We start from the raw sequence: 25,577 nt of genomic DNA, 5'->3' as shown, positions 1-25,577 counted from the left end.
CCATCATAGCTGCTTTACCTAGTTTTTTTTTTTTAAGATAAAAGATCATCAGGTTCAATATTACGTCACATACGGGGCATGAAAATGGGGTGATGAGATGCAGCTCAGATGGCGCCGGTTGTGATGTTTCTGTGAGAGATCTGTCCTCCCCGCTAACGTACTATAAACCTTTTATTCAGACAGATGTTCTCAGTTACACTTACTGAACCACTGCTCAGCTTGGAGCCTTAAAAGGAGCTCAGCGAGCTCTCCGACGTCCAGTTCTCACCAAACACATGCCAAAGCGGCACAAGTATCAACAAGGGCTGCAGGTTATTGATTGTGGCCAGTTCTGCTGTGTCTGGGTTGGAGTCTCCGGGGTCAACGGTTGTGAGGTTCAGGCCACGGCGAGTCCAGCGCGCCGCTGTGGAGGCCCGCTAATCGTACTGGAGACGAAGTCTCGCCTCTCCTCCGGTGACATCATACGACCCTGGAAACGTCTTCAGGTCCACAGCACCGACAAGTTCTGCATGTTTTTCTTTAACATCTGCACTATTCATCCTAAAAACTGGCCTGGGGATCGATTCAAATGTCAAGAATTGATTCGATTCCGATTCTTAAGCTTCAGAATCGATTATCAGGATTTGATTCGATTCGATTCCAATATCGATTTGGGTTAGTGTTATTAAAACTGTAGCTTGAGCTGTTGCATGAATTATATGACTGTGTAGTTCTGCAACATATTAATACTGGTATTATATTGAGATTCAACAGCAAGTATTGGCAGCTAATGATGCTGTAAGGACCAATCACCTCCCAGAATGCTGATAGAACTGCTTTCAGAAACATGGTGGGGCAGAATTATCAAACAGATCCAGGGCAGCAAACAGATTGATTTTTTTCCATTTTCGGTCTTTAATTTTTGAGAATTTGGTTTTTAGCATTCTATGCAAATGTAACCCCAAGACAGTATATAAAGTAATGAAATATAGATAATTTATGCAATTATCACTGAAAACTTTAATGTTTTCATACTTTTAAACATATTTAAAGGCAAAAACATGGCAGTAGTTATTCTCGTGTCCAACAAAACAAACAAAAAAAAATACCAAAAGTTGTAATGTAATGATGAAGAGAAAAAAACAAAAACAAAAAAAAAAAATTCAATCTTTAGACATATGAATCGATTTTTAGGAATTAATATGAGAATGGATTTAGAATCGGAAAACGATTTTTTCAACACAGGCCTACCTAAAAAGTTCTTTTTTGGACATTTTAGCGACACGAAGGCCTTACAGTTAAATCTCTGTTCTGCATCTAAACCCAGCAGATCTCAATTTGAAACCTGTAGAACGTAAATTTATTGATTTTGCTGTATTGCAGGATAAAAGGATTATTGCCTTTAACTGGAAGAAAACGGATGCACCTACAATCGCTGCTTGGATCAAGGTTATGGCACAATGCAAGTAAATAGAGAGAATAACATTTAAAAAACAAACTCGGGGATTAAGACTGTTGAGTCAAAATTTGTTGTGAAATGTCCTTTATTATAATATCCTGTGTGTGAATAAAAAAGATATTGTTAAAAAAAAAAAGTTAAATCTCTGTTGAGAGTTGGGACGTCCGTCCGATTTGTTTATATCTGACTAAAACCACAATACAGACAATTTTAAAAGAGGACTAAAAACCTTTTTTAGAAAAACATTTTTTCACTAAAAAATGCTGTTGTTTTTTTCCCTAGTTGCTGTTTTTAATTGTTTTATTCTCTTTTTAACCATGTCTTGACTTTTTATCCCTTTTATCTCTTATCTTTATTCCTTTTTAATTATCAAACTGTAGCACTTTGAGATCTCAGTAATGTAAAGTGCATTATAAATAAAATGTATTATTATTAAAGATCAGAGAACTGAGCTGAACGTCTGTGACATGAACTCCCACCAGGCACGAACAAACCTGCGCCACACACGTGTTAAATCAACATTTTAATCACATTAACATTCACAGGAGGCGACATGTGAAGGACGTCGGACAGAATCGTCTAATTGCACTTCAGAAACGGTTTGGTCTCGAACATTCAAGCTGGGGAATCTTAGAAATCCTTAATCGAGATGCTAAATGTCCAATTCCATCATAATGGCACAAGTCTGACTTGATTATTGCTTCCAACCAGACGGACCAGAACCAGAACCCGACCGGTGCTGCTGCAGAGGAGGATCAGTAGTTTTTATTTTTGAACACAGAACGATTAAAGGTTTGCACAGTAATTCACCCGCGGGTCAAAGCTCCGGAACACCAGCGAGACACATGGAAGTAGATCCACGCCCCCCCAGAGAGCACCAGTCCCACCTAATCTCAAACCTAATCTCAGAGCCGTCTCTGCGTCACGTTTGGGCCGAACCGGGTACCAGGTTAAGATGGGGAGCCCGGCCCCGGCTCCGGCTCCGGCTCTGGCTCCGGCCCTCTACGCCTGGACCTTCTTCTTGCACTCCACGGAGCAGAAGAGGAAGCTTTGCACGGCCATGAAGCGCTGGCCCACCAGGCACTTGGAGCAGCCGGAGCACTTGAAGCACTCCGGCTCGGCGTGCCAGTGATGGTCGCCGTACGTAACCCTCTGGGCCTCCGGGTCCACCGGGTTCTGGCAGGCCGAGCAGTTCTGGGGAGAGAGGAAGGAAACGCTGACGTCAGAGCGGATACCTCATATCTCACTTGGACGCTCCGCACGTATTTGTGTATTTGTGCGGAGACACGTTAACAGAAAGCAGACCCATGTCAACATTCACCAGTGAGTTGGCTTTTAAAGGCTTTTGAAAACAGTAGCTTTGCAGAGCCTTGAGGTCGATAAACACGCTCCACGTTCTTGGACCTGCACGTCTCTCAAGTTTAGCCTTTAGTTGACCCTTTTTATCCTAGCTTACACGGGTGATAACCACTGTTTTGTGTAAATTGGTGTCGTTTTAATGAAGCATGGTTTTCTTCAGGAGAGAAGCTAGCAGACTAGCGTGCCAGTTGCTATCCAGTAAACGTTCAGTATCGTCCTGACGATACTTTCTGGGTAAGAAAATAAAAATACTGTCGTTTGGAAGGGTTTTTATCCAGTAAACGTTCAGTTCAGTATCCGCACAGAGCTGCTGTTATGCCAGACAGATAACTTTCTGAAACAAACCGGTAACAAGAGGTCCAATACGAGATGAAAATGAGCCGACTTTATTTATGTATTTTTTCTCCCTTGTCTGCATATACAGTACAGACCAAAAGTTTGGACAAACCTTTTCATTCAAACAAATGGGGAAGGGTGTCCAAACTTTTGTAATTTATTTATTTCAAAACAGGGACAGTGCACAATAAGACATTAATCTTGTAAAAGAGAATATGCATTGTGCCACGTTGTAGCAGTTTGCTATTTTCCACCTGTAGTCCCTGGGCAGGTTGATGGAATACTACATAAAAATTAGTATAGAAAAAGAAAAAATAAGTCAAAGAGCAGAACAAAGCAAAGAGACGAGATAAAAAAGATAAATAGAAACATGGAAGCAGATTCAACAGAGCATGGGATCTGTCAGATGTTGGCACCTAAGATTTAAATCTAGATAAAGCTTTGGTCTCTACTGTATATTAATGGTTAATACCAAGTTTGGTAAAAACCTAAAACATAAATATGCATTTTAATCTCCAAACAAGGGTTTTAGTTTTTTTCGTGTAAGCGAGTGTGAATGTGTCTCTTTCACCAGTTCTCCTGGAAGTCTACTATGTTTCATTAATCCCCCACGAAAAGGAATAAGAATGAAGAGAAAATTAAAAAAGAGAAAAAATTCTGCTGAAGACTAAGATCACCAAACGTGGAGCGTGAAAAAGTAAGAAGACAGGATAGATTAGATTGCCCTTTATTCATTCCTGTGGGGAAATTCGCTTTGTGCAGCAGCAGCAGTACACACAACACACACATGCAGCGAAAGAAGGATAGATGAGTAAAAAATATATAATTACAAAATATAAACAGTATATACATTGGAATGAAAATAAAAGTAGTGCAGTATGAGAAAGAAAGAAAACAAAAAGTGCAAAAAAGCAGGTAGGATGTGTATAGATAGTGGAGAGTGTGTGAGATGTTTTGTAGTTTCTGTGAATAAATGTATAATGTGTTTGAAAAGAGAGAGAGAAAAAATACATCCAGGTATTTATAATCAGAAAAAGACAGAGAAAACTAAGAAGAGGGGGGTGTGCAAAGTGTTGAGGAGGCATGTGGTCCTGTGAGAATGATTAAATGTCCTGACTTTAGAACGAAGCTCCTGATTGGCGCGTAAACATGTGCACAAAAAACAAAGATTAAAAAAATACAATCATCTGATTGTAGTGGATCAATACAGCCTCAGATATGCCATTATTTAACAAAACAAAATAAACACAAAAAGCAGGCAATCCTAAGTACCCCCTAGTGCTTCCATAGGATTTAAAAGCCTAAATTGCGTTCAGATGCTGTTAAATCACCGATAGTCACATCAGGTGTGCAGATTCTATAAAAGCAGATGTTTTAGCTGTTTGCTGGTCTGGAGAATTCGTGTTTTGAGACAATGCCGAGAGGGACAGACATAAGCAGTGATCTTATGGCGCTTTTCCACTAGAACCTACTCAGCCCGACTCGACTCGGTTTGGTTCTTTCCCACTAGGGGTCTAACGTGCCGAGTACCGTAGATACTTTTCTGTAGCTACTCTGCCGAGGTTCTAAGCGGCTGAGTCGGGCTGTGATGTCATCACACTACAGGCCACCAATTGTTCGGGGGGTTGGAGTCAGACATCTGAGTCAGGATGTGACATCAGAGAAAGAGCAACTCTGACTGAGCTTCTTGTTCATTTTATTCAACAGGCAATGGCAGCAGAAGTCTGTTTGGTGATCCAACTCTGAGGTGCAGATGTTCCTAAACCTGGTGGCTGAGGAGAGAATTAAAAAGGGATCTAGACGGGCGATAAGGAACGACCAGATCTACCAGGAGCTCTGTCACTTCATAGCTGCTCGCTGCTGACTTTTCAGCAGCGCTGAGACAAACAAACAAAAAAAAGCGTAGCCGCTTGAAGCTTCTCTCACTCTCATTTTTTAACTTGATATCAAACACAAGTCACAGATCCAGCAGCACATCTATCATCTCCTCCAGGTTCTACATCTTTAGTGTTGTTTTCTTCTTCGTTTAGATCAATAATCAAATACGTCACAGCAGCTTCGCTCCAACCTCCTATTTCTGATCTGGGTATTGAAAAGAAACAAGGACAAGGCGAGTGGAGTCGAGTCGGGCTGAGTAGGTACTAGCGCCATTAGAGAAGCAATTGTTGCAGCGGTCTACGGTGGGAGATATTATTCACAAGCGTGGCGTCGCAGCAGCATCACCTCGACATCAGTCCCTCCCATGATGAGAGGAGAACACGTAAACCACAGCGTCCAGCCTTCAGATCCATAACGCACGATGTTCATCAGCATGTACATGCTGGCTGGGAACCACCTCTGTGATGAGAAACCCCTTCCCTGATTGGACGGGAGCTTCCCGGCCTCCTGACGTGCAGCAGGCTTCTATTCTGAGCAGCTCTGAGAACAGATCCGTCCTCCCCTGTGGTCCCTCTACCCCCCCATCAGAGGATGCCGTTTATGGGATCTCCTCCATCTCGCAGCCCGCTGACTAAAACGGGACGCCGTTGAACGATGCCATTTCCATTTCCTGCAGGAAAGCTGTGCAGACCGTGGCAAGGCCCCTCGATGATCATATTTTTATCTTATCGTTCTCTTCTTGCTCACATACGTGATAGTTTTCATCTGTGATTCAACGTTTCAGACAGGAAACGGATAAAACGGTGTTGTTCTGGCAGGTTTCCCAGCTAGGTCAGAGCGCTGAGCTCACGTCGGCTTTTTGGTTTTATTTATTTAAACAACGGCGGAGTCAACCGCAGTCGGATCAGAGAGCCCCAGGTACTCAGGACTACCAGTAGCGACATGGGTACTGTGACATCACAGACCCAAATGAGCAGCGGCGACACCGAGGCAGCGTCCAATCACAGACCGGGATTCCCGAAGCTAAAAGCCTCAATGCAGATTGTACTTTCATGTACACACAAATGTACACTCATTCACATGCGTACATGAACATAGCTTTGCACTAACAAACTTATTTTATTAGGAATTAATATATTCCATCCAGAAAACTGACATTTTTGCTGATCTGACTGCCGTTTTTACCTGAACTAAATGTTTTAACCTGAACTCTGTTCATGTGAAACACGTATCTGATGGTTGAGGGGCTGGATGGTCTGAACGAGTTTATTTGCTACATCGATCCAACGCAAAATAATAAAAAAAACGTGCTTATTAATCACAAAACAATATGACCAAATCCGCTACGACCCGGTGTGTCAGTGATCACCGCAGACAGACTGAAGGTTCACCGGGGCCAACCTTGTTAAGGAGCATCAAACTCACTCTTATCTATGCGGAAAAAAACGCTAAAATATAAAGAAGGCTTCCCAAAGTGTGATCCATGGTGAAATAGGAAACTGAAGATGTGCATGCTGTATATAGATATATGTAGACTATGCACTTTGTCCCCTCCAGTTCTGCAGCGCAGCTTGAAAGCCGCGCCCACCACAGGCGTCGACAGACTTTAGCAAACAGCGCGATGCAGACGTCCTGAGCCTCCACGGACGATTTTTGACGCTTTCAGTGTGAATCCACCATAACCCTGAGCAGAGCCGTCTGGGAGATTTGCGAGGCCCTGTGCAAAATGGCTGGGGGGGCTCACGCACGCGAAATCTTTGGGTTTTCCGGGTCGGATCGGGTGTCTATGCGCAATTTTAACTCTCTAATTAGCAAAAGACTGGATACCTTCCCCTGCCTCATCATCATTTGGCTTACCTCTACGCGGGGCCCCACGGCTGCTTGAGACCCGGTCGGATTGGTGATTTTTGTAACAAATTTATCAAACGAGCCTTTCAGAGAGGCATTAAACTCTTCCATTTTCTTTAGTTTTTTTCTTTTTTCATCCCCTGATGGAAATTTCCTGAATCCGTCTCGTTCTCTCGACATTGTGTGACAGTTTGTTCCACACTCCACCCGTCTGGATCAGAGCAGCTTGTGTCTGCGCTTGGTCTGACGCAGTTGTATTGAACAACAGACACGCGCATCATTGCACATATATTTATTGATATGCACAGACTAGTACATATTTAGGTCTGTAATGGAACGTGACTGTTGATATTTATAAGGGAAAAAAGGAAAGAAAAAAAAAAAAAAAAAAAAAAAAACGGCCCATAGCGCGAGGCCCCGTTCGCACACCCCTGACCCTGAGCGTTTTGGGACTCACCACAGCGTAGTTGGTCATGTAGCAGGGCTTGCAGACGGGCTTGTCCTTCTCCATGACGTACGTCTCTCCGGCCAGGATGCAGTCGCACTCGAAGCAGCAGAAGTGTTTCAGGTGCCAGTTCTGGCCTTCCGCCTGCGTGTACTCGTTGCTGAAGATGAGCTGTGGACGGAGACGCGGCAGGACGTTAAAACAAAGACTGAGACGAGCATGATGGGAGGCTCGGGAGGCTCGGGCGGTCCGGTCACCTCGTCGCAGCCTCCGCAGCGCGGCTTCTCGCTGTCTCCGTAGTGGCGGCCGCAGAACATCTTGCCCTTCTTCCAGAAGTAGATCATGTCCACCAGCAGCTCGCCGCAGGTGCAGCACACGAAGCAGGCTGGGTGCCACATCTTGTCGTAGCCGGCCCGCTCGGCGTAGACGGCCGGGTCGCCGAGCCCCATGGGCTGCTGGCACTGGTGGCACGACTGGGGGGACAATCACAAACACTCAGCAATGCTGTCTTCCACTCAATAATAATAATAATAATAATAATAATAATAATAATAACAACAATAACACGTTTGTGTAAATCCTGCAGAGTATTTGGTCAGAAGAATTTTAGTGCGTAATTTTCCGGTGTTTGTCTGATGTCACCTGTCATGTTGCCTATTAGTTTGTCTAGTTATAATGTTGCTTTTTGTGCATGGCTTTTTATTCTGTGTTTAGTGCTTTTGTCTTGTTTGTTTTTGGCCTGTTAGTGTGTTATTGTGTCTTGTGTTATTAATGCTGATGTTACTGTTGCTGCTTCATGTTGTTTCTGTTTTCGTTTGTAGCAATTGTCTGTTGTTGAGCTTATGTTAACCTGTGTGTGTATGTATTTTAGCTTAGTTTTTACCTTTTAATCTTTATTCTGATATAGCCTTTTTATTAGGAAATGTTTTATTGATTGTATCTAATAATTTTTTCTTTTAGGTTGACTATTTTTACACCAGTCCAGGGACAGCGGATGCAAAATAGCCTTTTTGGCTAATTCCGGCACATTTTACATTTGTTTAAATGTGTTATTAATGTGCATTGTCCCTGTTATCTAAACCTTTAAATAAATAAATGAATAAATAAATAAGCGCAAATTATTACTTCCTGTTGTTTTTCATAAGTGGTGCCTTTGATCAGTCCAAAATGGATATTCAAAGCTTTTATTTTTAGTCAGTGACCCCTTTAACTGAAATATGGTGCAATTATCTGTTGTTTTTTTTTATTTTGGTAACTCAGAAGTGAAACTGCTGTTACTCAACTATGGTAATTATGATCACAACATGGGTCATTTCAGTTGAAGGCCCAATAAAAGTTGGCCTGCGCGCTTCATGAAACCCCCCCGGAGTTGAAGTGGCTCTGGTACCACTCAGGTCACATCAACACAAACATGAGGTGTTTAAGAAAGACCTACATGTTCAAAAATAAATGAAAAACTATCAATGTATTAGTATAATCAAATATGTTTGTTATAGAACAAGAATGTGGCTGTGGCTTTGGGTTTTTTCCTCACTTTGAACTAAATAAATCATCATCCAGAGTAACGAGTCAGAGTCGGTGCCCCGGCTCCATCTAGTGGCGCTCCTGGGAACAACACCCTTAGTTCTTAATAACTTAGTAAATGTATTTAACTCGTTAGTCACGTACACAACCACGCCTCTGACTCTGTGTTTACAGGTGGTTTTAGTTTAAGAGTGATAAACAACACCAACCCACGGAGCTGGAACAGAAAACCTGCTCCTGGTTTCTAGTTAGCTCTTCAGATTTTTAGCAGATGTTTGGATATAAATCCATGTCATCTGCTCTGTTCAGATCATTAAATATTGCAAATCACCTTTCAAACTGATTAAAGAGTTTTGATGGTGAGACACTTCGAATCCTGCAAACCTTTAGTGTTTTATACAACTTTAGTTTTAATAGTAAATCTGTGAGATTTGTTCAGTTGACATTTATAGTGTTGATCCTTCTCCGAAACATCTGCGTACGCCACAGATTTCTGCACCTGACTGATGCCCCGTCAGCTGATAACCATCAGTAACTTCCTGCTGGTTTTTTGAGGACTTCACAGACTCGTGGGATTAAGATCAAAGCTGCTACGCCGTGATCTCTGAGCCAGTTTACGACTTCTACACGGATCAGCACCCGGATGTCAGGGATGTTGATAAGTGGAAATGTTTCTGGTTAGAATAGTAAGTGAACCCAGTCCCTCGTGTGAGACTCTCTATGAAAATCCAATACGTACTAGGGCAATGTGCAATGCAACTCACACAACTTGTATACTCTCAGTACCATAATATTACCATCGCTGGTATTTCATTATTGTAATATGCATTTTTTGCTCAAGTCACTTTAAACTCAAGTATCTTTAGATACAATCCATACTGCTTTTAAATGCTGCTAAATCTATTTTGCTACTATGTATGTTTTACGTTTGCTCCCTTGTTTGATTGTATTGTTTGACCGAATAGTTTTTATGTTTTCTGTGGGGACTGCGGGTGGAAACTAGCATTTCTGCTAAAACCCGGTGTATTTACACTGCTTAATGTAGTGTTCATTAATATGTGTTGTCCTGTCTAAATAAGAAGACTTGGTTTTTGAAACATTTAGATAAATAGTGATCAACTCAGGACACCAACACACCAGGAACAGCTTCAGTTCTTAATCAGTCGGGATTCGGCCCAAAAACTGAGAACCAATGTGAGAACTATGAATCATGTTTTTTGCCATATTGGGAATTTTTATCTCCAGAAACTGAGATCCACTGTGAGAACTATGAAACAAAAGGTTTTTGTTTGACATATTAAGGTCAGTATCGATTGATGAGGTTTAACTGAGATATCAGGAAATCTCAATGTTATATTTATTGTTTAGTCGTTATTTATGGTCTATTTTATACATTCTATAGTTTTATTTTCTCAGTTTCTAATATCTTGCTCTTTAGTCCTACTCTTGGGATTTTATGTTATACTTTTAAACTCTTTTAGTGTGTATTTTAACCTCATAGCCTATCTTATCCTGCTTTCTTTTAGCTTTTAGCTCCAGTGTTTTCCTCACGGGGAGCCTCCGTGCTGGGAGTGAACTCTGGCCTGATTTGATTTGATTTGAAAGTCGGGACGGACGGAAGTAAAGTTCTTACGAAGTTTTTCTGTGGTTGTCCAGAGCTCATGGCTCCGGCGGCGGCGGCTGTTCCCAGGGCTCCTCCGGCCGGCCCGACGGCACCAGGCTGTCCGGCTCCGGCTCCAGCAAACGGTCCCGATCCAGCTGCCCCAGCTGCCCCAGCTGCCCCAGCTGCCCCAGCTGCTCCTGCTTCAGGTCCAAAACCCCCTGCAGCCCCGGCCCTCCCAACCCCTGGTGTGGCTCCCGCCCCTCCGGCCCCAGCAGCTCCTGCTCCTGCCGGCCCTCCAGCGCCACCGGCAGCCTGCGCCTGGGCCAGCTCCTCCGGCAGCAGCACGTCTCCCACCCCCAGCGCCTCGTCCTTGTACTTGCGGACGAACTGCTGCATCTGCTTGACCTCGGCGGGGCTCAGCTCGTGGCACTTGGCCGGGTCCTGGTCGTGCTCGGGCAGCTGCCGGGCCATCTGCTGCCGGCGGTAGGCGGCCCCCTCGGAGCCGGCCACGGGCCGCTTCTCGGGGGGCAGCAGCTCGATGTAGCGCACCGCCTGGAGACGGACAGACGAGGAAGTGTGTGAAGGACAGACGTGAGCGGTGAACACAGACCAGACTAAACACAGACTCCAGACGACCTCCCGCTTCCCAGACATCCAGAGTGTTTAAAATAAACAAATATTGATACATCAGAGGAGAGAAAACTGATGATACATCTTAATAAAAAAGGAAAGTGTACGCGTAAATACACAAAAGTGTACTACTAGGCCAGACACCCGGCTCCGGGTCAGACTATTGCCTCTCTGAAACACACTGAACCACAGTTTCATATTATAAGTTACGGACAAATCGATAATTACAAATTCAAAAAGCCTCCTAGACACACAAATTGTTAAATATGTGTGCACGAATCACCTGATACAAACGCACAAATGGTTTTGAGACTCTTTTTCACGCCTCCAAGAAGCCTCAGATTCCTCCGTACAGTACGTGGTGCATTTAAGGACCTGTGGAAAGCTGGGTCATCTGAAGTTATTTGCCTGATACTTAGTTTCCTCTAAACTGGTAACGAATTGTGAAACATTGTGGGCCTGAGTAAGAAAGAAGGAAGAAAAATATCTCAGCACCCCGTGGTTATTTACATTTACTTCCTTATATGGACAGATCTGCATTTATGAGCCTTACAAATGTAATTAGATTGTTTAAAGCAAGGAACGCTAGGTTGAAAAACTGACGGTCAAATCGAGAGGCAAGAAGACGGTGATGGCATCACAGTGGTCTAAGGTGGTCTGAACTAGGTTTACCTTCTTAGGGTAGATAACTAAGTATCGAGGGAAATAACACTGGACTCAGATGAAAGTTAAAAGTCAAATTAAAGCATTTAAGTACCGGTGGAAAGCTGGGTCATCTGAAGTTATTTCCCTCAATACTTAGTTTCCCCTAAACTTGTAACGAATTGTCAAACAATGTGGGCCTAAGTATGAAAGAATATCTCAGAGCCCCGTGGTTATAACACATTTACTTCCTTATATGGACAGATCTGCATTTATGAGCCTTACAAATGTAATTAGAAGTTTTAAAGCAACGATGACTCGGTGGTGGACTTGGAAGCAAGAAGACGGTGATGGCATCACGGTGGTCTGAAGTAGGTTTACCTTCTTAGGGCAGGTAACTAATAATGCTGGACTGAGATGAAATTCAGATGACCCAGCTTTCCACCAGTCCTTAAAGGCTTTTTGGAGGAAAAAAGTCTCAAAATCATTTGTGAGTATCTACAGCTTTGTGCGATTCGTGCGTATTTAATGATTTGTGTGTGTAGGGGGATTTTTGAATTTCTTATTATCGTTGTGTGCGTAACTTGGAGCAAGTTACGCACAAATCTAATAATACGCACAAATCAAGTACTACACACAAATCAGATAATACACACACACAAATGTTTTGAGTTGATTTTTTCTCTCCATAAAGGCCCGGAACTATTAAACAGCAACAGTATCAAAGCATCTTTGTGTCCCTTTTAAAAACGCATCTATAAATAAAATCTATTATTATTATTAAAATTTGTTTGATCGAAGCGATGACTTGTCATTTTTATATATAAAACAGATCATGTTATGACAAGTGGGGAGTTTTTGTGGAGGGGAAGTTTCTCATTTCTCAACCAGCAGAGTTGAAATAAAACATTTTTCTCAGACAAAGCTGTCACAGGAGAGGAATTAAACCTTTAACCAAAAACATGCTGGTGTTTTGAATAACAGCTGATTGTCTTTAAAACTAAACAGCGCTGAGAGCGCCGTCCTCAAACCTGCCTTTACTACTTATGTCCGTAACGCTAAGAACCTCTCCAACTTCCCCGGTCGTGTCTGGGTGGAGCTCCAGCTGCTGGCCAGATGTGCCACATGTGTTTTGTTCTGCATCAATGACTTTAATAACACACATAACAGCATTCAGGGACATCTGTCTGCGTTTCCTGTTTCCTGAAGACAACATGAGACGACGTCAGCAAATATCAGATCTTAAAATCCTCTCCTGAGAGCGCAGGACCTGCAGCTGCAACATCAGCCCAGACCATTACCCCTCCGCCGCCGTGCTTCACTGTTCTGGCTCTGTGGTCCAGTTCATGGTTTTAGAGAGAAGCTTCGTGCTTGTTGAGTCTTTGTCTAACTTTTAAGATGCTAACAGGGGAGTGAGTCCAGGTGGATTTAGGTTTCCAGGCCGCTTCGGCAACGCGACTCACGTTCTTCCCCCAACAAATAAACGATATCTGCAGTGTTGTCAGCGTTTTGTTATAGTTTAACAAACCGAGGCCTTGAATAAATTCTAAAATTAGCAACTTTTTTTTCTTCTTGATAAAAAGGTGTTTATAATTGTTTTTTCGGTGTTTCATCAATAATTTACAAGTTTAAAGATTTCTACAAACTGAATGGAAATCATTTATACGCCACGTTTGGAAATGTTTTGTTTTTTTTGTCTTAATAAACACACAAATAACTATAGAGGGTCTGCATTGACGTCACTTCCCCACTGGTACACGCCCCCTTACTGGCACTGAGTGGCAAAAACAGCTGCAACTAGTGGAGAAGACGAGATAACAGCCAATTACCGGCTTAAATTAGGCAGTTGGACTTGACAGTGACCCGTACAGTTACCTGAAGAACCAGTGGTCCATGGACATTCATATTTGACCACGAATCAAGTTTCCTGATATTTATATGTACTTAATTTCTACGCCGGGGAAATACACAAAGCAAAGCTTGAAGGAGTACAAAACTCTTGACGCTTGGTCCTACTACAAGGCAGGATTTGTTGGTGAAATTAAAGTGATGAGGACACTGAATTTATGATTTGACCGTTTAACGTTAACTACCCAAAAATCCAACATTACCTGATACAAAATGGGAACCGCAAATCCACGTTTCAGTGCCTGGAATCCAGTCATTTCTGTGAATTGCAGCGATCCATTTGTCTCTCTTAAGCTTATTTTTCATCAGTCTGTAAAATGATAACTACGATTTCTTGCTAAATCTATGAGTAGAGTCGATCGCACAACAACTCTTTCCCATTTTAGATTTAGATTTTAGATTGAGTTGCTCAAGCTGAAAGTTTACGCTGCCACTCAGTCTTTCTGCCACTCAGTGGGCGTAACCCGCTGTGAAGTCGCATCTGTGACGCCATGCGCATTCCCTCTATTGTTATTTCGGTGTTTCATTAATAATTTAAGAGTTTAAAATTTCTACAAACTGAATGGAAATCATTTATACGCCACATTTGGAAATGTTTAGTTTTTTTTGTCTTAATGAACACACAAATAACTTCATCCTATTCAGACCTGATGTAACTCACCTGCCCATCTTCCCAGAGATGTTTCACGAGCAAACTCTATTTTATACACGATGACAAGATACAAGATGACAGAAATATCGTATACGATCGTTTATCAGAGGCTCCGAATGAGCTTGTGGTTATTCATGACTAATCTGAACTCTTACCAGATACTTATTAGGCACCGGCGGGGCCCACTCGTAGGTGACTGTCTTCTCCGGCACGTCTTTGGCCGGCACCACGGTGGCGGCGGCGCCAGGGGCGGCGATGGGCGCTTTGAACCTGGCTGGTCCAGCATTGGTGGCCCCGGGGGCCGGGCCTCGAGGGCCGACGGGCGCTGAACCTGGGAAACATATTTTGCTATATCAATAGCTTAATAATATGATGTAAACTTCTACTTACTCACATTTGTCTTTTTTCCTCATTTTTAGTATTGTAGTTTTTTTCTTTCTTTCCTTTGCCTTTTTTATTTTTTGGGGTATGTACTTTTTTCTTTTCTTTGTGTGTGTGTGTGCGAGTGTGCAGTGTGTGAGCGTGCTGTGCGCGGGGTGTATGTGTGTGTGGCGGGTTTGTGCTGTGTACGATATGCATTTATGTCCATGATAATGTCTATTTTTATGCTCATTTAAGGAAGTCCTCTTGTCAAGCCCCTAGAGGGTTTTTGGACCTCCTTGCATATATGCCGTCTATTGTTTTTTTATGGTAATTGTATTACTGACAGCCAGGGTACTGGAGAAGAGAATACGGCCGATAGTTGAACCTCGGATTCAGGAGGAACAATGCGGTTTTCGTCCCGGCCGTGGAACACTGGACCAGCTCTACACCCTCCGCAGGGTGCTCGAGGGTTCATGGGAATTTGCCCAACCAGTCTACATGTGTTTTGTGGATCTGGAGAAGGCATTTGACCGTGTCCCTCGTACCATTCTGTGGGGGGTGCTGAGTGAGTATGGAGTCCGGGGCCCTCTATTAAGGGCTGTCCGGACTCTGTATGATCGAAGCAGGAGTCTGGTTCGCATTGCCGGCAGTAAGTCAGACTTGTTCCCGGTGCATGTTGGACTCCGGCAGGGCTGCCCTTTGTCACCGGTCCTGTTCATAATTTTTATGGACAGGATTTCTAGGCGCAGCCAGGGGCCGGAGGGGATCCGGTTTGGGAACCACAGGATTTCGTCTCTGCTTTTTGTCCTGTTGGCTTCATTGGGACCGGGACCTTCGGCATGTGCTGGGGCGGTTTGAGGTGGAGGAGTTCAAGTATCTCGGGGTCTTGTTCACGAGTGAGGGAACGATGGAGCGTGAGATTGACAGACGGATCGGTGCAGCGTCCGCAGTTATGCGGTCGATGTACTGGACCGTCGTGGTGAAGAGGGAGCTGAGTCGAAAGGCGAAGCTCTCGATTTACCGGTCAATCTACGCCCCTACCCTCACCTATGGTCATGAACTTTGGGTAGTGACCGAAAGGACAAGATCGCGGATACAAGCGGCCGAGATGAGTTTCCTCCGCAGGGTGGCTGGACGCTCCCTTAGAGATAGGGTGAGGAGTTCGGTCACCCGGGAGGAGCTCGGAGTCGAGCCGCTGCTCCTCCACATTGAGAGGAGTCAGCTGAGGTGGCTTGGGCATCTGTACCGGATGCCTCCTGGACGCCTCCCTAGGGAGGTGTTCCAGGCATGTCCCTCTTCCCTAGGGAGGTGTTCCAGGCATGTCCCTCTTCCCTAGGGAGGTGTTCCAGGCATTTCCCTCCACCCTAGGGAGGTGTTCCAGGCATGCCCCTCCTCCATAGGGAGGTGTTCCAGGCATGTCCCTCCAGGAGGAGACCCCGGGGAAGACCCAGGACACGCTGGAGAGACTATGTCTCTCGGCTGGCCTGGGAACGCCTCGGACTCCCCTCGGAAGAGTTGGAGGAAGTGTCTGGGGTGAAGGAAGTCTGGGCATCATTTTTGAGACTGTTGCCCCCGCGACCCGGGAACAGATAAGCGGTGGAAAATGGATGGATGGATGTATTACTGACTTATTAATATGTGCTAAATTAAAAAATCTAATCAAACCTGCAGCAGACGCTCCAGCAGACGCTCCATAGGGTGCTCCTGCAGACACTCCTGCAGATACTCCATAGGGTGCTCCTGCAGACGCTCCTGCAGATGCTCCAGTAGATGCTCCATAAGATGCTCCCGCAGATGCTCCAGCAGACGCTCCATAGGGTGCTCCCGCAGACGCTCCATAGGGTGCTCCTGCAGACACTCCTGCAGACGCTCCATAAGGTGCTCCTGCAGACACTCCTGCAGACGCTCCATAGGGTGCTCCTGCAGACACTCCTGCAGACGCTCCATAGGGTGCTCCAGCAGGCCCTCCATAGCCCCCAGCGGCGTAGGCGCCCACGACGGCAGCAGAGCCACTAGGCGGGACCATGCAGGCGGTGGAAGAGGCAGGTAGGGTGATGGTGACCATGTTGCCCTGGTAGTGGTACCTGGGGTCCGTCTTCAGCTTGGCGATGAGCCCCGTGTACTTGGTGTCCTCGAACAGCTTGCCCACCTTCTTGTTCTCCTCCGAGTTCATGGCCACATCGTGCTCCGCAAGGCCACATTTGCAGTTTCGACAGATTTTTCTGCACAAAAGAATGAGAGGATCGGCCTCAGGAATGAGATGTTACATACTTCTGACCATGGGATGGTTCAGTTCTTCTTTTTTTTTATAAATTTGCAAACATTTCTACAGTTCTGTTTTTTTCCTGTCAAGATTGGGTGCTGAGATACAATAATTGAGAAATAAAATTTTTAAAAAACGTTTTTGATTTTGGCTGCAATGAAACAAAGAGGGAAACATTTATTCTTAAGATTCAGAATCGATTATCAGGATTTCATTCAATTTGATCCGATATCGATTTGGGTTAGTGTTATTAAAAATGTTTTTTGAGATTTTGCATGAATTATATGACTGTATTTATGCAGCATATTAATACTTGTATTATATTGAGATTCAACAGCAAGTATTGGCAGCAAATGATGCTGTAAGGACCAATCACCTCCCAGAATGCTGATAAAGATGCTTTCAGTGTGGGGCAGAATTACCAAACAGATCCAGGGCAGCAAACAGAGATAGGGCCGTATGAAATCGGTTTTATTTTTTCCCACATTCCATGTTTATTTTTCCATTTTCTGTGTTTTTCGGTTTTTCATTTTTGAGAATTTGGTTTTTAGCATTTTATCAGAATCAGAAGAATCAGAATCAGAATCAGCTTTATTGGCCAGGTTCGAACATTGTCCAACAAGGAATTTGACTCCGGTAATTTCACTCTTTGGTATTAAAAATAAACAATAAACAAATAAATAATAAACAAATGTGGTATTTCTATGTACAGTATAAACATTTTAAAGGTGCAGCAGTTTGGGGTAGTGAGGACAGTTCTGAATAAAAATAGAATAAGTATAACCTATTTACAATTTTAACAGACAAATTATACAAAAAATACAAAAAAATTATACAAAAGAAATACAAAAGTGAGACATGATGTCACATGCAAATGCAAATGTTACCCCAAGAAAGTATATAAGTAATGAAATATGGACAATTTATGCAATTATAACTGAAAACTTTAATGTTTTCATACTTTTAAACATATCCAAAGGCAAAAACATGGCACTAGTTATTCTCTCCTTTTTTGGGCATAAACAAAAAAACACAAAAATTTGTAATGTAATGATGAAATTTTTTTTTTTTTTTTTTTTTTTTTTTTTTAAAATCGATCTTTAGAAATACAAATTGATTTTTAGGAATTAATGAGAACCGATTTAGAATCGGAAAATCGTTTTTTTTTTTCAACACAGGCCTAGATCTGAATACTTTCCTACTGTATTCTCCCCAAAAAGTCTCATCAATTAAGATGTGAACTTCTTCAAGAGGTTGGCAGTATTTGCTGATATCTACATGACATTTCTTCCCAGCAGTCCTGCAGATCCCGTTTCAACCAGCTGATTCTTGGGAGAGCTTCCCGTTAGAGCTTTGTCTCATCCTTTTCAGAGGTCTGAATGTTGGACATTTGCCTTGTGCCTAAACATTCTTGCAGACCCGACCACCAAACCACCAGATTTTTGTTTTCAACTGTGGGAAACGGTCGAAACACAATGTTGTGGTTCCGGCCTCTGCAGGAAACCCTCAGATATGCTCTGTGCACGGCTCGGTCGGAGGTTTGCGGTTGACCCGTCCACAGAACTGATGCATATCTGCTTTTCACCTTTCAGGTTCCTGCTTTTTAGCAGTTTACATTCATTTAACGAGCTGCTTGAAGGGAAGACGTGACCCCTGCTGCTCTCTTAGCTGCTCTGCGGCTCATTAAAAACCTTACTTTTCTTTCTCAGTGAGGTCAGTTAGGAGCTCAAGCAGCTCGGCGCTGAAGCTGAACCTTCAGCAGCGTCAACACGCCTCAACAGAGCGGTTTCTAATCTAACCGGGACGTCGTTCAAAGGGTTGAGACGTGCTGCAGCCTGAATGTGACATCAGACCTCAAGAATGAAGGGAACTCCTGCGTTGGCTGTTGAAACCCAGCAAGACTTATATGGCACTTTTCCACTAGTCCCTACTCGGCTCGACTCGGTTTGGTTCTTTCCCACCAGGGGTCTAACGTGCCAAGTAGATACTTTTCTGTTTCTATTCTGCCGAGGTTCTAAGCAGCTGAGTCGGGCTGTGATGTCATCACAATACAGGCCACCGATTGGTCGGGGGTTGGAGTCAGACGTCAGGATGTGACATCAGTGAAAGAGCGACTCTGACGGCTTCTTGTTCATTTTATTCCACCAGCAACGGCAGCGCAGAAGTCTGTTTCATGATCCAACTCTGAGGTGCAGATGTTCATAAACCTGGTGGCTGAGGAGAGAATTAAAAAGGGATCTAGACGGGCGATAAGGACCGACCAGATCCATCAGGAGCTCTGTCACTTCACTGCTCGCGGCTACCAACGGACTTTTCAGCAGCGCAGAGACAAACTAAAAAAAATTAAAAAGCTGCTTGAAGCTTCTCTCACTCTTATTTTTTAACTTGATATCAAACAAGTCACTACGGAAGGTTATTAGGGCCAGGCAGGAGAAAAATAAAAATATTTTAGAGGAGGAAGATTTTTTTTTCATTATGCACCTTCGAGAAAAAAAGTCGAAATGTCGAGAAAAACGTCGAAATGTTGAGAAAAGGTCAAAATTTCGTGAATAAAGTTGAAATGTTGAGAAGAAAGGCAAAATTTCGATTTTATTCTTGAAATTCTATTTCAACATTAATCTCGACATTTCGACTTTTTTCTCGAAGTGCAGAATAAATTTAAAAAAAATCTTCCCCTCTCAAATATTTTTTCTCCTCCCTAGCCCTAATACTCTTCCGTAAGCCACAGACCCTTCTTCGTTTAAATCACACAATCAAATACGTCACAGCAGCTTCGCTCCAACCTCCTACTTCTGCTCCAGGTGCTGAATTGTTATGGAAAAGAAACCCGGCCGAGCTGAGATGAGTAGAGTCGAGTAGGTTCTAGTGGAAACGTACGATATGTTGACAGACCAGAGCTACGTATTCAAACATGAAGTATCATTATTTTCTACTTTACACATCCACGTGTTATAAGAGACCAACAGCTCTTCCTTACACACCACTCAGCCAGTGAAAGACGCCTGGTTCTTCCACCACAACGTGGCGTGAAATCAGTAGCCAGACTCTTCTCCTCCGTTGTTCCCCGATGGTGGAACGACCGACCGAACTCTGTCTGATCTGCAGGGTCTGGACCTACTTTTAAGAGCAAGCTAAAGACTCTTTAAGGAGCATTTCGGCTTTTATTAAGATGCATGCACTTATGACAAGATGGTGTCTTCTTTGACGTAGCTTTCTTATTAAAAAAAAAAAAAAAGATATATGGATCCTAGCACTCGCTTGGCAGCCCCTGAGTCCAACTGGACTCTCATCAGTCTGACCAGCTCTGATCCAGCTGGACCTTTATATGTGATTTTCTTGCTTGTGTTGTTCTCTCAGATGTAAGTCGCTTTGGATAAAAGCGTCTGCTAAATCAGTGTCTCCCAACCTGGGGTCCGGGCTGCTTTGAGGATATGCAGTTGTAAAAATTATATTTGCACATGTTAAATGAATAAAAAAAATCATAATAACACACCTAATGGAATACAGTAATCCAAGTCTGTATAAACCCACTTAGAAATATTTTGGTCATTTTAGAATACTAAGTTATTTATCAAAATAAAAACGTATTATTATATCATTATTCAACATTTAATCATACTACTACTCCGACAGGTTGTTAAAGGAAAAATGTAAAAAAAATTTGCTCTCATATTAAAAGAGACATTTTTCAGAAATATTTTTATGTCCTTGCAATTATTTTTTGTGCATATTTTATACATTGGTGACACAAAATGAAGGTGAGAAAAACAAAGTCATATGTATACAGGGTAAACCAAAGAGAAATGTATAAAAAAAAACATAATTAATGTTAATTTTTTTCAATTAATGGTTTGTAACGAATAACTTTACTCTTTTGGTGCTAGTACGTACGGGTCGGGGGGCCCGGCTGGTCTTAGACACAAGTAGGGGGGGCTCCAAGGAAAAAAGGTTGGGAACCACTGTGCTAAATGACAGTAGTAGTAGTAGTAGCAGCGGCAGTAGTGGTAGTAGTAATAGTAGTAGTTATGTTCGTACAAGGGGGACAGAAGGACCTAGAAGGCGGGCGCTGCGGGACGCTGCTCCTGGTCTCCCGTCCCGCTCACCTGCTCCCCGACAACACGGCTCTTGTCTGGGAGCTTTAGTTCAGGAAGAACGGCTCCGTTTGGACCGGACATCCTGCTCAGAGGACTGAAGACGGCCTGCAGGGTTCTGGTGCGGAGCTCAGACCTCCGACGTGGGACCAGTGTATGACTTTAATAGGCTTCTCACTCAGAGCTTTAACTGACGACTCGGGGGGGGGGCAGCAGTTCACAACCTCGATTTACACTTCCTTTGTAGGATCAGGACCTCGTCGCTCCAGAAAATCCAGCAGCACCGATTCTCAGGGGTTTCAGATGTACGCCATTAAAAATCACTTTTGTTCACAATAAAGGAGACGACGGGGGGCTCTGAGGGAGTCGGGACATGTTTCAATTAGGCTGCAGATCCCCCCAACCCCCCCCGACCCCCCAGACCTTTCCTTTTATCAGCTTTAGAAAAGCATAATGAATAACATGACCTCATTCAGAGTTATATAGCAGGATATTATGTTGTTTTCTTTAATGCTGCCGGTTAACCTCCAAACACTCCCCTGAGTTTGAGGGCCGAGCTATTTCCAAAACGTAAAACACTCAAATGTAGGCCTGTGTTGTTTTTTTGTTTATGCCCAAAAATGGAATGTTTCGTTGGACACAAGAATAACTAGTGCCATGTTTTTGCCTTTAAATATGTTTCAGGTATGAAAACATTAAAGTTTTCAGTTATAATTGTATAAATTGTCTATATTTCATTTCTTTATATACTGTGTTGGGGTTACATTTGCATAAAATGCTGAAAACCAAATTCTCAAAAATTAAAAACCGAAATAGAACGAAAAATGCAAAAATTAAAACTGATTTCATAGTTACTCTGTTTCCTCCCTGGATCTGTTTGGTAATTCTGACCCACATGATGTTTCTGAAAGCAGATATATCAGAATTCTGGGAGCTGAATACTTGCTACTGAATCTCAATATAATAATACTATTCATATGTTGCATAACTACAGTCATATAATTCATGCAACAGCTCAAAAAACAGTTTTAATAACACTAACCCAAATCAATATTGGAATCGAATCGTATCGAATCAAATCTTGATAATCGATTCTGAATCTTAAGAATTGGAATAAAATCAATTCTTGACATTTCAATCGATCCCCAGCCCTACTCAAACGTATTTCCAGTGATGCAGAGTGGAACTGGAGCGGTAAATAAAGCTACAGACCTCCAGAAGTGCAGCTCGAAGCCCTCACACTTGTCTTTGCACTTCAAACAAGCCGCTCCGGCGCCAAACTCGTGGCCGAGGGTCATCTGAGGAAAGTGGGGAAAAACAGACAGAAAAGGACATAAACAAACAACAACAATGTCGGTATAATGCTAGAAACTCAAGGTCTGACACATATTTCCATCTTAGGAGTCGAACCAGAGGCAGAAATGAGCCGAGCAGCAGTGAATGAGCAGTCTGCACCAGAAGAAAAATAAAAATACCGTATTTTCTGGACTATAAGCCGCACCTGTATATAAGCCGCATCCGCTCTATTTTCAAAAAAAACAATTAAAAAAAGATATACAAGCCGCACCCGTGTATAAGCCGCATCCGCTCTATTTAAAAAAAAAAGATATGCAAGCCGTAAATATTTATGTTGTTAGATTAGATATTTACTACATGTACAGAAGGATTCTGAACTGTAAATGATGTACATGTTTGTACCTAAATAGATCCTTTCCTAACAGTGTCTTTTAACACGGCAGCAACTTTGCTGATTAAAACGGGACAGAACCAAGAGAAAATAACCAGTATTTATTTATCTATTTATCTGTTTGAAATCTGCTTCTACTTCTATCTGCTTAAGAAGAAGTAGCGTATTATTCTTTGCATTTATTTTGTCTTAGTTTTTATTCTAATTCCGGTTAGAGCGCCCGAGCGGTGGAAGAAAAATCCACAGAATAGCTGCACCTTTGTATAAGCCGCATGGTTCAAAACCTATGAAAAAAGTAGCGGCTTATAGTCCAGAAAATACGGTAGAAACTTGCTTCCTTTGAGCAGAATGCACCATGGGCTTTAAAAATGGGAATTTTTTATGGGAATAATGGGAATTATCCGTGTCTTTCAGGCAAAGACTTCTGGGACGGCATCGCCAACACCAGGACAGTGCAATATTACATGACACTTTTTCTATCCATAATTATTTTTTATGGCACTGTACTTCTTATTTTTACCTTTTTTTTTTAATCTTTATATGGATGTTTGGCTTTTGGGGTGTTTGATTTGTAAATTACAGTGTTGTGTGTGTGAGATGGAGATGTCAATTTCCCCGAGGGAACCTCCCAAAGGGATTAATAAAGTCATCTGAATCTGAAAACCAGAATGGTTAAAGTTAAACTACTTGAGGCCAAAGTTACATCCAACCGCACAAGTTTAGGTGATAAAACTACTGTAAATATTAATGTAAAACATGTTTATACAGCAAGTAACTGCACAGAATCTGTCACTGACAGCTAAAGAGGCTTGTTACCATAGTGATACAGTACGTTTTATTGTTTGATTGAGTGGTCGCTTAAATATTTGGACCATTTCTATTAATTTGTCCGACTGAAGATGGTAGTCTGAAGACGGTAAATTAAAGTCCAGGAGATATCTGCATCTCAAAGATCTGATGGAAATATTCAGAAAATGTCCCAGAAATGTGTTCCCCCTCGTGAAGAATGAAGACGCACATCTGGATTCCTCGGAGGAGACTGAAAAACAACTTCTGTTTATGGGTACAAGTTGTAACACGTGGGGCGGAGGAAGCAGGTTGAAATATGATTTCACAACCAGTCCCGTGTTTTTGTATTTGTGCGTGAAATACTGACGAGCGCTGAACCAGCGGATTCTCAAAGGTTTTGTGCAGAAAGGACCTGCTGCAGATCATTTCCTCACCCTCCCGGAAGGTTCTGCATACTTGGGATGTGTCTGAAGCCTCGACGGCTGAAATAACGACTAGTGAACATGAAGTGACGTGCCGGAGTGCAGAAAGCTACAATCTACTTTTACTTTGCTGCATTTACTGTGTTTACGCTAAACTTGGATAATGATTGATGGTTTTCTAAACCCCCCAGCACGAACCACAGGCACCATCTCCGACACCTCCCTGGTGATGTCAGACAGAAACATTCCTCATCCATAATCACTAATACGTCCCAGTTTCCAATCATTTCAACCTTTTTTGCAGAGCTCATAAAAGATACGCAATATAATGAGATCATACCCCCCCCATTTCTGCTTGTAAGCCAAGCAGAAAGGATTTCAGGCCAAGTTCAGGATCATTTCTGAGATCCAGGTCTTTAATACGCCTCGGCTCGCTAAGCGATGCTCACATCCACGCCGCCGCTCGCGCCCAAATAAGGTCAAGTATTCACTGAGGCCGAACGCCTGAGAGGGTCCCAGCAGGCACCCGGCATGTCAACAGCCGCGTTTCTGACCCGAAAGACGCTCAGCGCCGAGGAATGCAGACGGGGAGGAGGAGGGGGGGGTCTCGATGCCTCGGTTTCAGCTCCAGGCCTGGTCTGTGCCGGGATTTAAAGACGTCAGATTCATCCATGAAGGTGCACATGCCTTTAATCTTTTAAACTGGGGAGGAAAACCAAACTTCTGAAGCAGAAACGGCCACTTCAGGACACATTTTCAGGTCTGTGACCTGCAGAAATGTTTCTGTGGGTTCAAGCGAGGTCGCCGGCTGTGTCTCGCTGAGGTCACACAGATGTGTCCAGCTGCTTTTAGGAAACAGTTTCATCACTTGTGGTTTAAGTTCATGACTGACTGAAGTGTCGACCCGCTGGGGAAAAAAAAGGGTTGTTTAGACAGAAAGTCCAGAAGTGGGATGTGATGCGTCACAGTCATGATGCGTCAGGGGTTTGCAGCAGGACCCGAGCGGAGGATCGTCATGATGGTTGGTTTGTCGTCAAGCGTCCAGAACGGTTTTCTTGAACTCTGTGCCGTTAAAGAAACTCTCTCTTTCATTAAAAGTTAAATAATAAATGTGTAACAGTTCTGTGTCATATACTCATATAAGTTAAGTGACGTCAGCCGGCCTCGTGTCTTGACTTTACTCAGACACACCCACTCAAACGAGGAAACGCTATCTACTTCCTCAAAGAGGGAAGGACTTAAAGAGAGTTTAAAACTGTGGAAAACTGTAGAAAACTGTATACAACTGCAGGAAACAGCCCTTTGACTTCGACTCCCACAGTGGCCTGCGTTTCCATGGTGATGTACAAGATCCACCAACCAAAGTGCAAAAAGGACTAAAACTTTGTCTCAAAAACGCAGCTTTTCATGGAGAAAGCATAACTTGGAGACACCCTGAGCACCAAATTCCCGCATTCTCGCGCAGACACTGAAGTGTTTGTACTTCTGGAGAGAAACTGATCAACCTCGGGACCACTGAAATTTAGAGAGAATTACAGATTTTTCTTCATGAACCCCTGCTCTGGTTTACTATTTGCCTTATACTCAAATGTGCAAAGCAAAAAGTACAGATTTTCCTTCATGTTGATGAAAAACTTTAGCACTGTAGCGTTACGCCAAAACCTCTAGACACAGAGACAGTTTCTTCCCTCTGATGAAC

At 43.1% G+C, this 25,577-nt stretch overlaps 1 protein-coding gene across 1 annotated transcript in view; it reads right to left on the bottom strand.

Annotated features, from left to right (window-relative positions):
* Window positions 1-2,425: 2,425 nt before the first annotated feature.
* The window catches only part of tes (testis derived transcript (3 LIM domains)), a 24,971-nt gene continuing 1,819 nt past the window's right edge, over window positions 2,426-25,577 (bottom strand). The window contains exons 2-8 of the mRNA XM_061722446.1: window positions 22,193-22,278; window positions 16,292-16,848; window positions 14,419-14,594; window positions 10,462-10,983; window positions 7,562-7,777; window positions 7,317-7,475; window positions 2,426-2,632 (exon numbers count right to left, since the gene is read on the bottom strand). Of these exons, the coding sequence (XP_061578430.1) occupies window positions 2,441-2,632; window positions 7,317-7,475; window positions 7,562-7,777; window positions 10,462-10,983; window positions 14,419-14,594; window positions 16,292-16,848; window positions 22,193-22,278 (1,908 nt within the window). The 3' untranslated portion in view covers window positions 2,426-2,440. The remainder of the gene's footprint in view (window positions 2,633-7,316; window positions 7,476-7,561; window positions 7,778-10,461; window positions 10,984-14,418; window positions 14,595-16,291; window positions 16,849-22,192; window positions 22,279-25,577) is intronic.

The sequence above is a fragment of the Cololabis saira genome, chromosome 5 (assembly GCF_033807715.1).
Source record: "Cololabis saira isolate AMF1-May2022 chromosome 5, fColSai1.1, whole genome shotgun sequence".
Lineage (NCBI taxonomy): Eukaryota > Metazoa > Chordata > Actinopteri > Beloniformes > Belonidae > Cololabis > Cololabis saira.
This window is presented reverse-complemented; position numbering and strand designations above follow the sequence as displayed.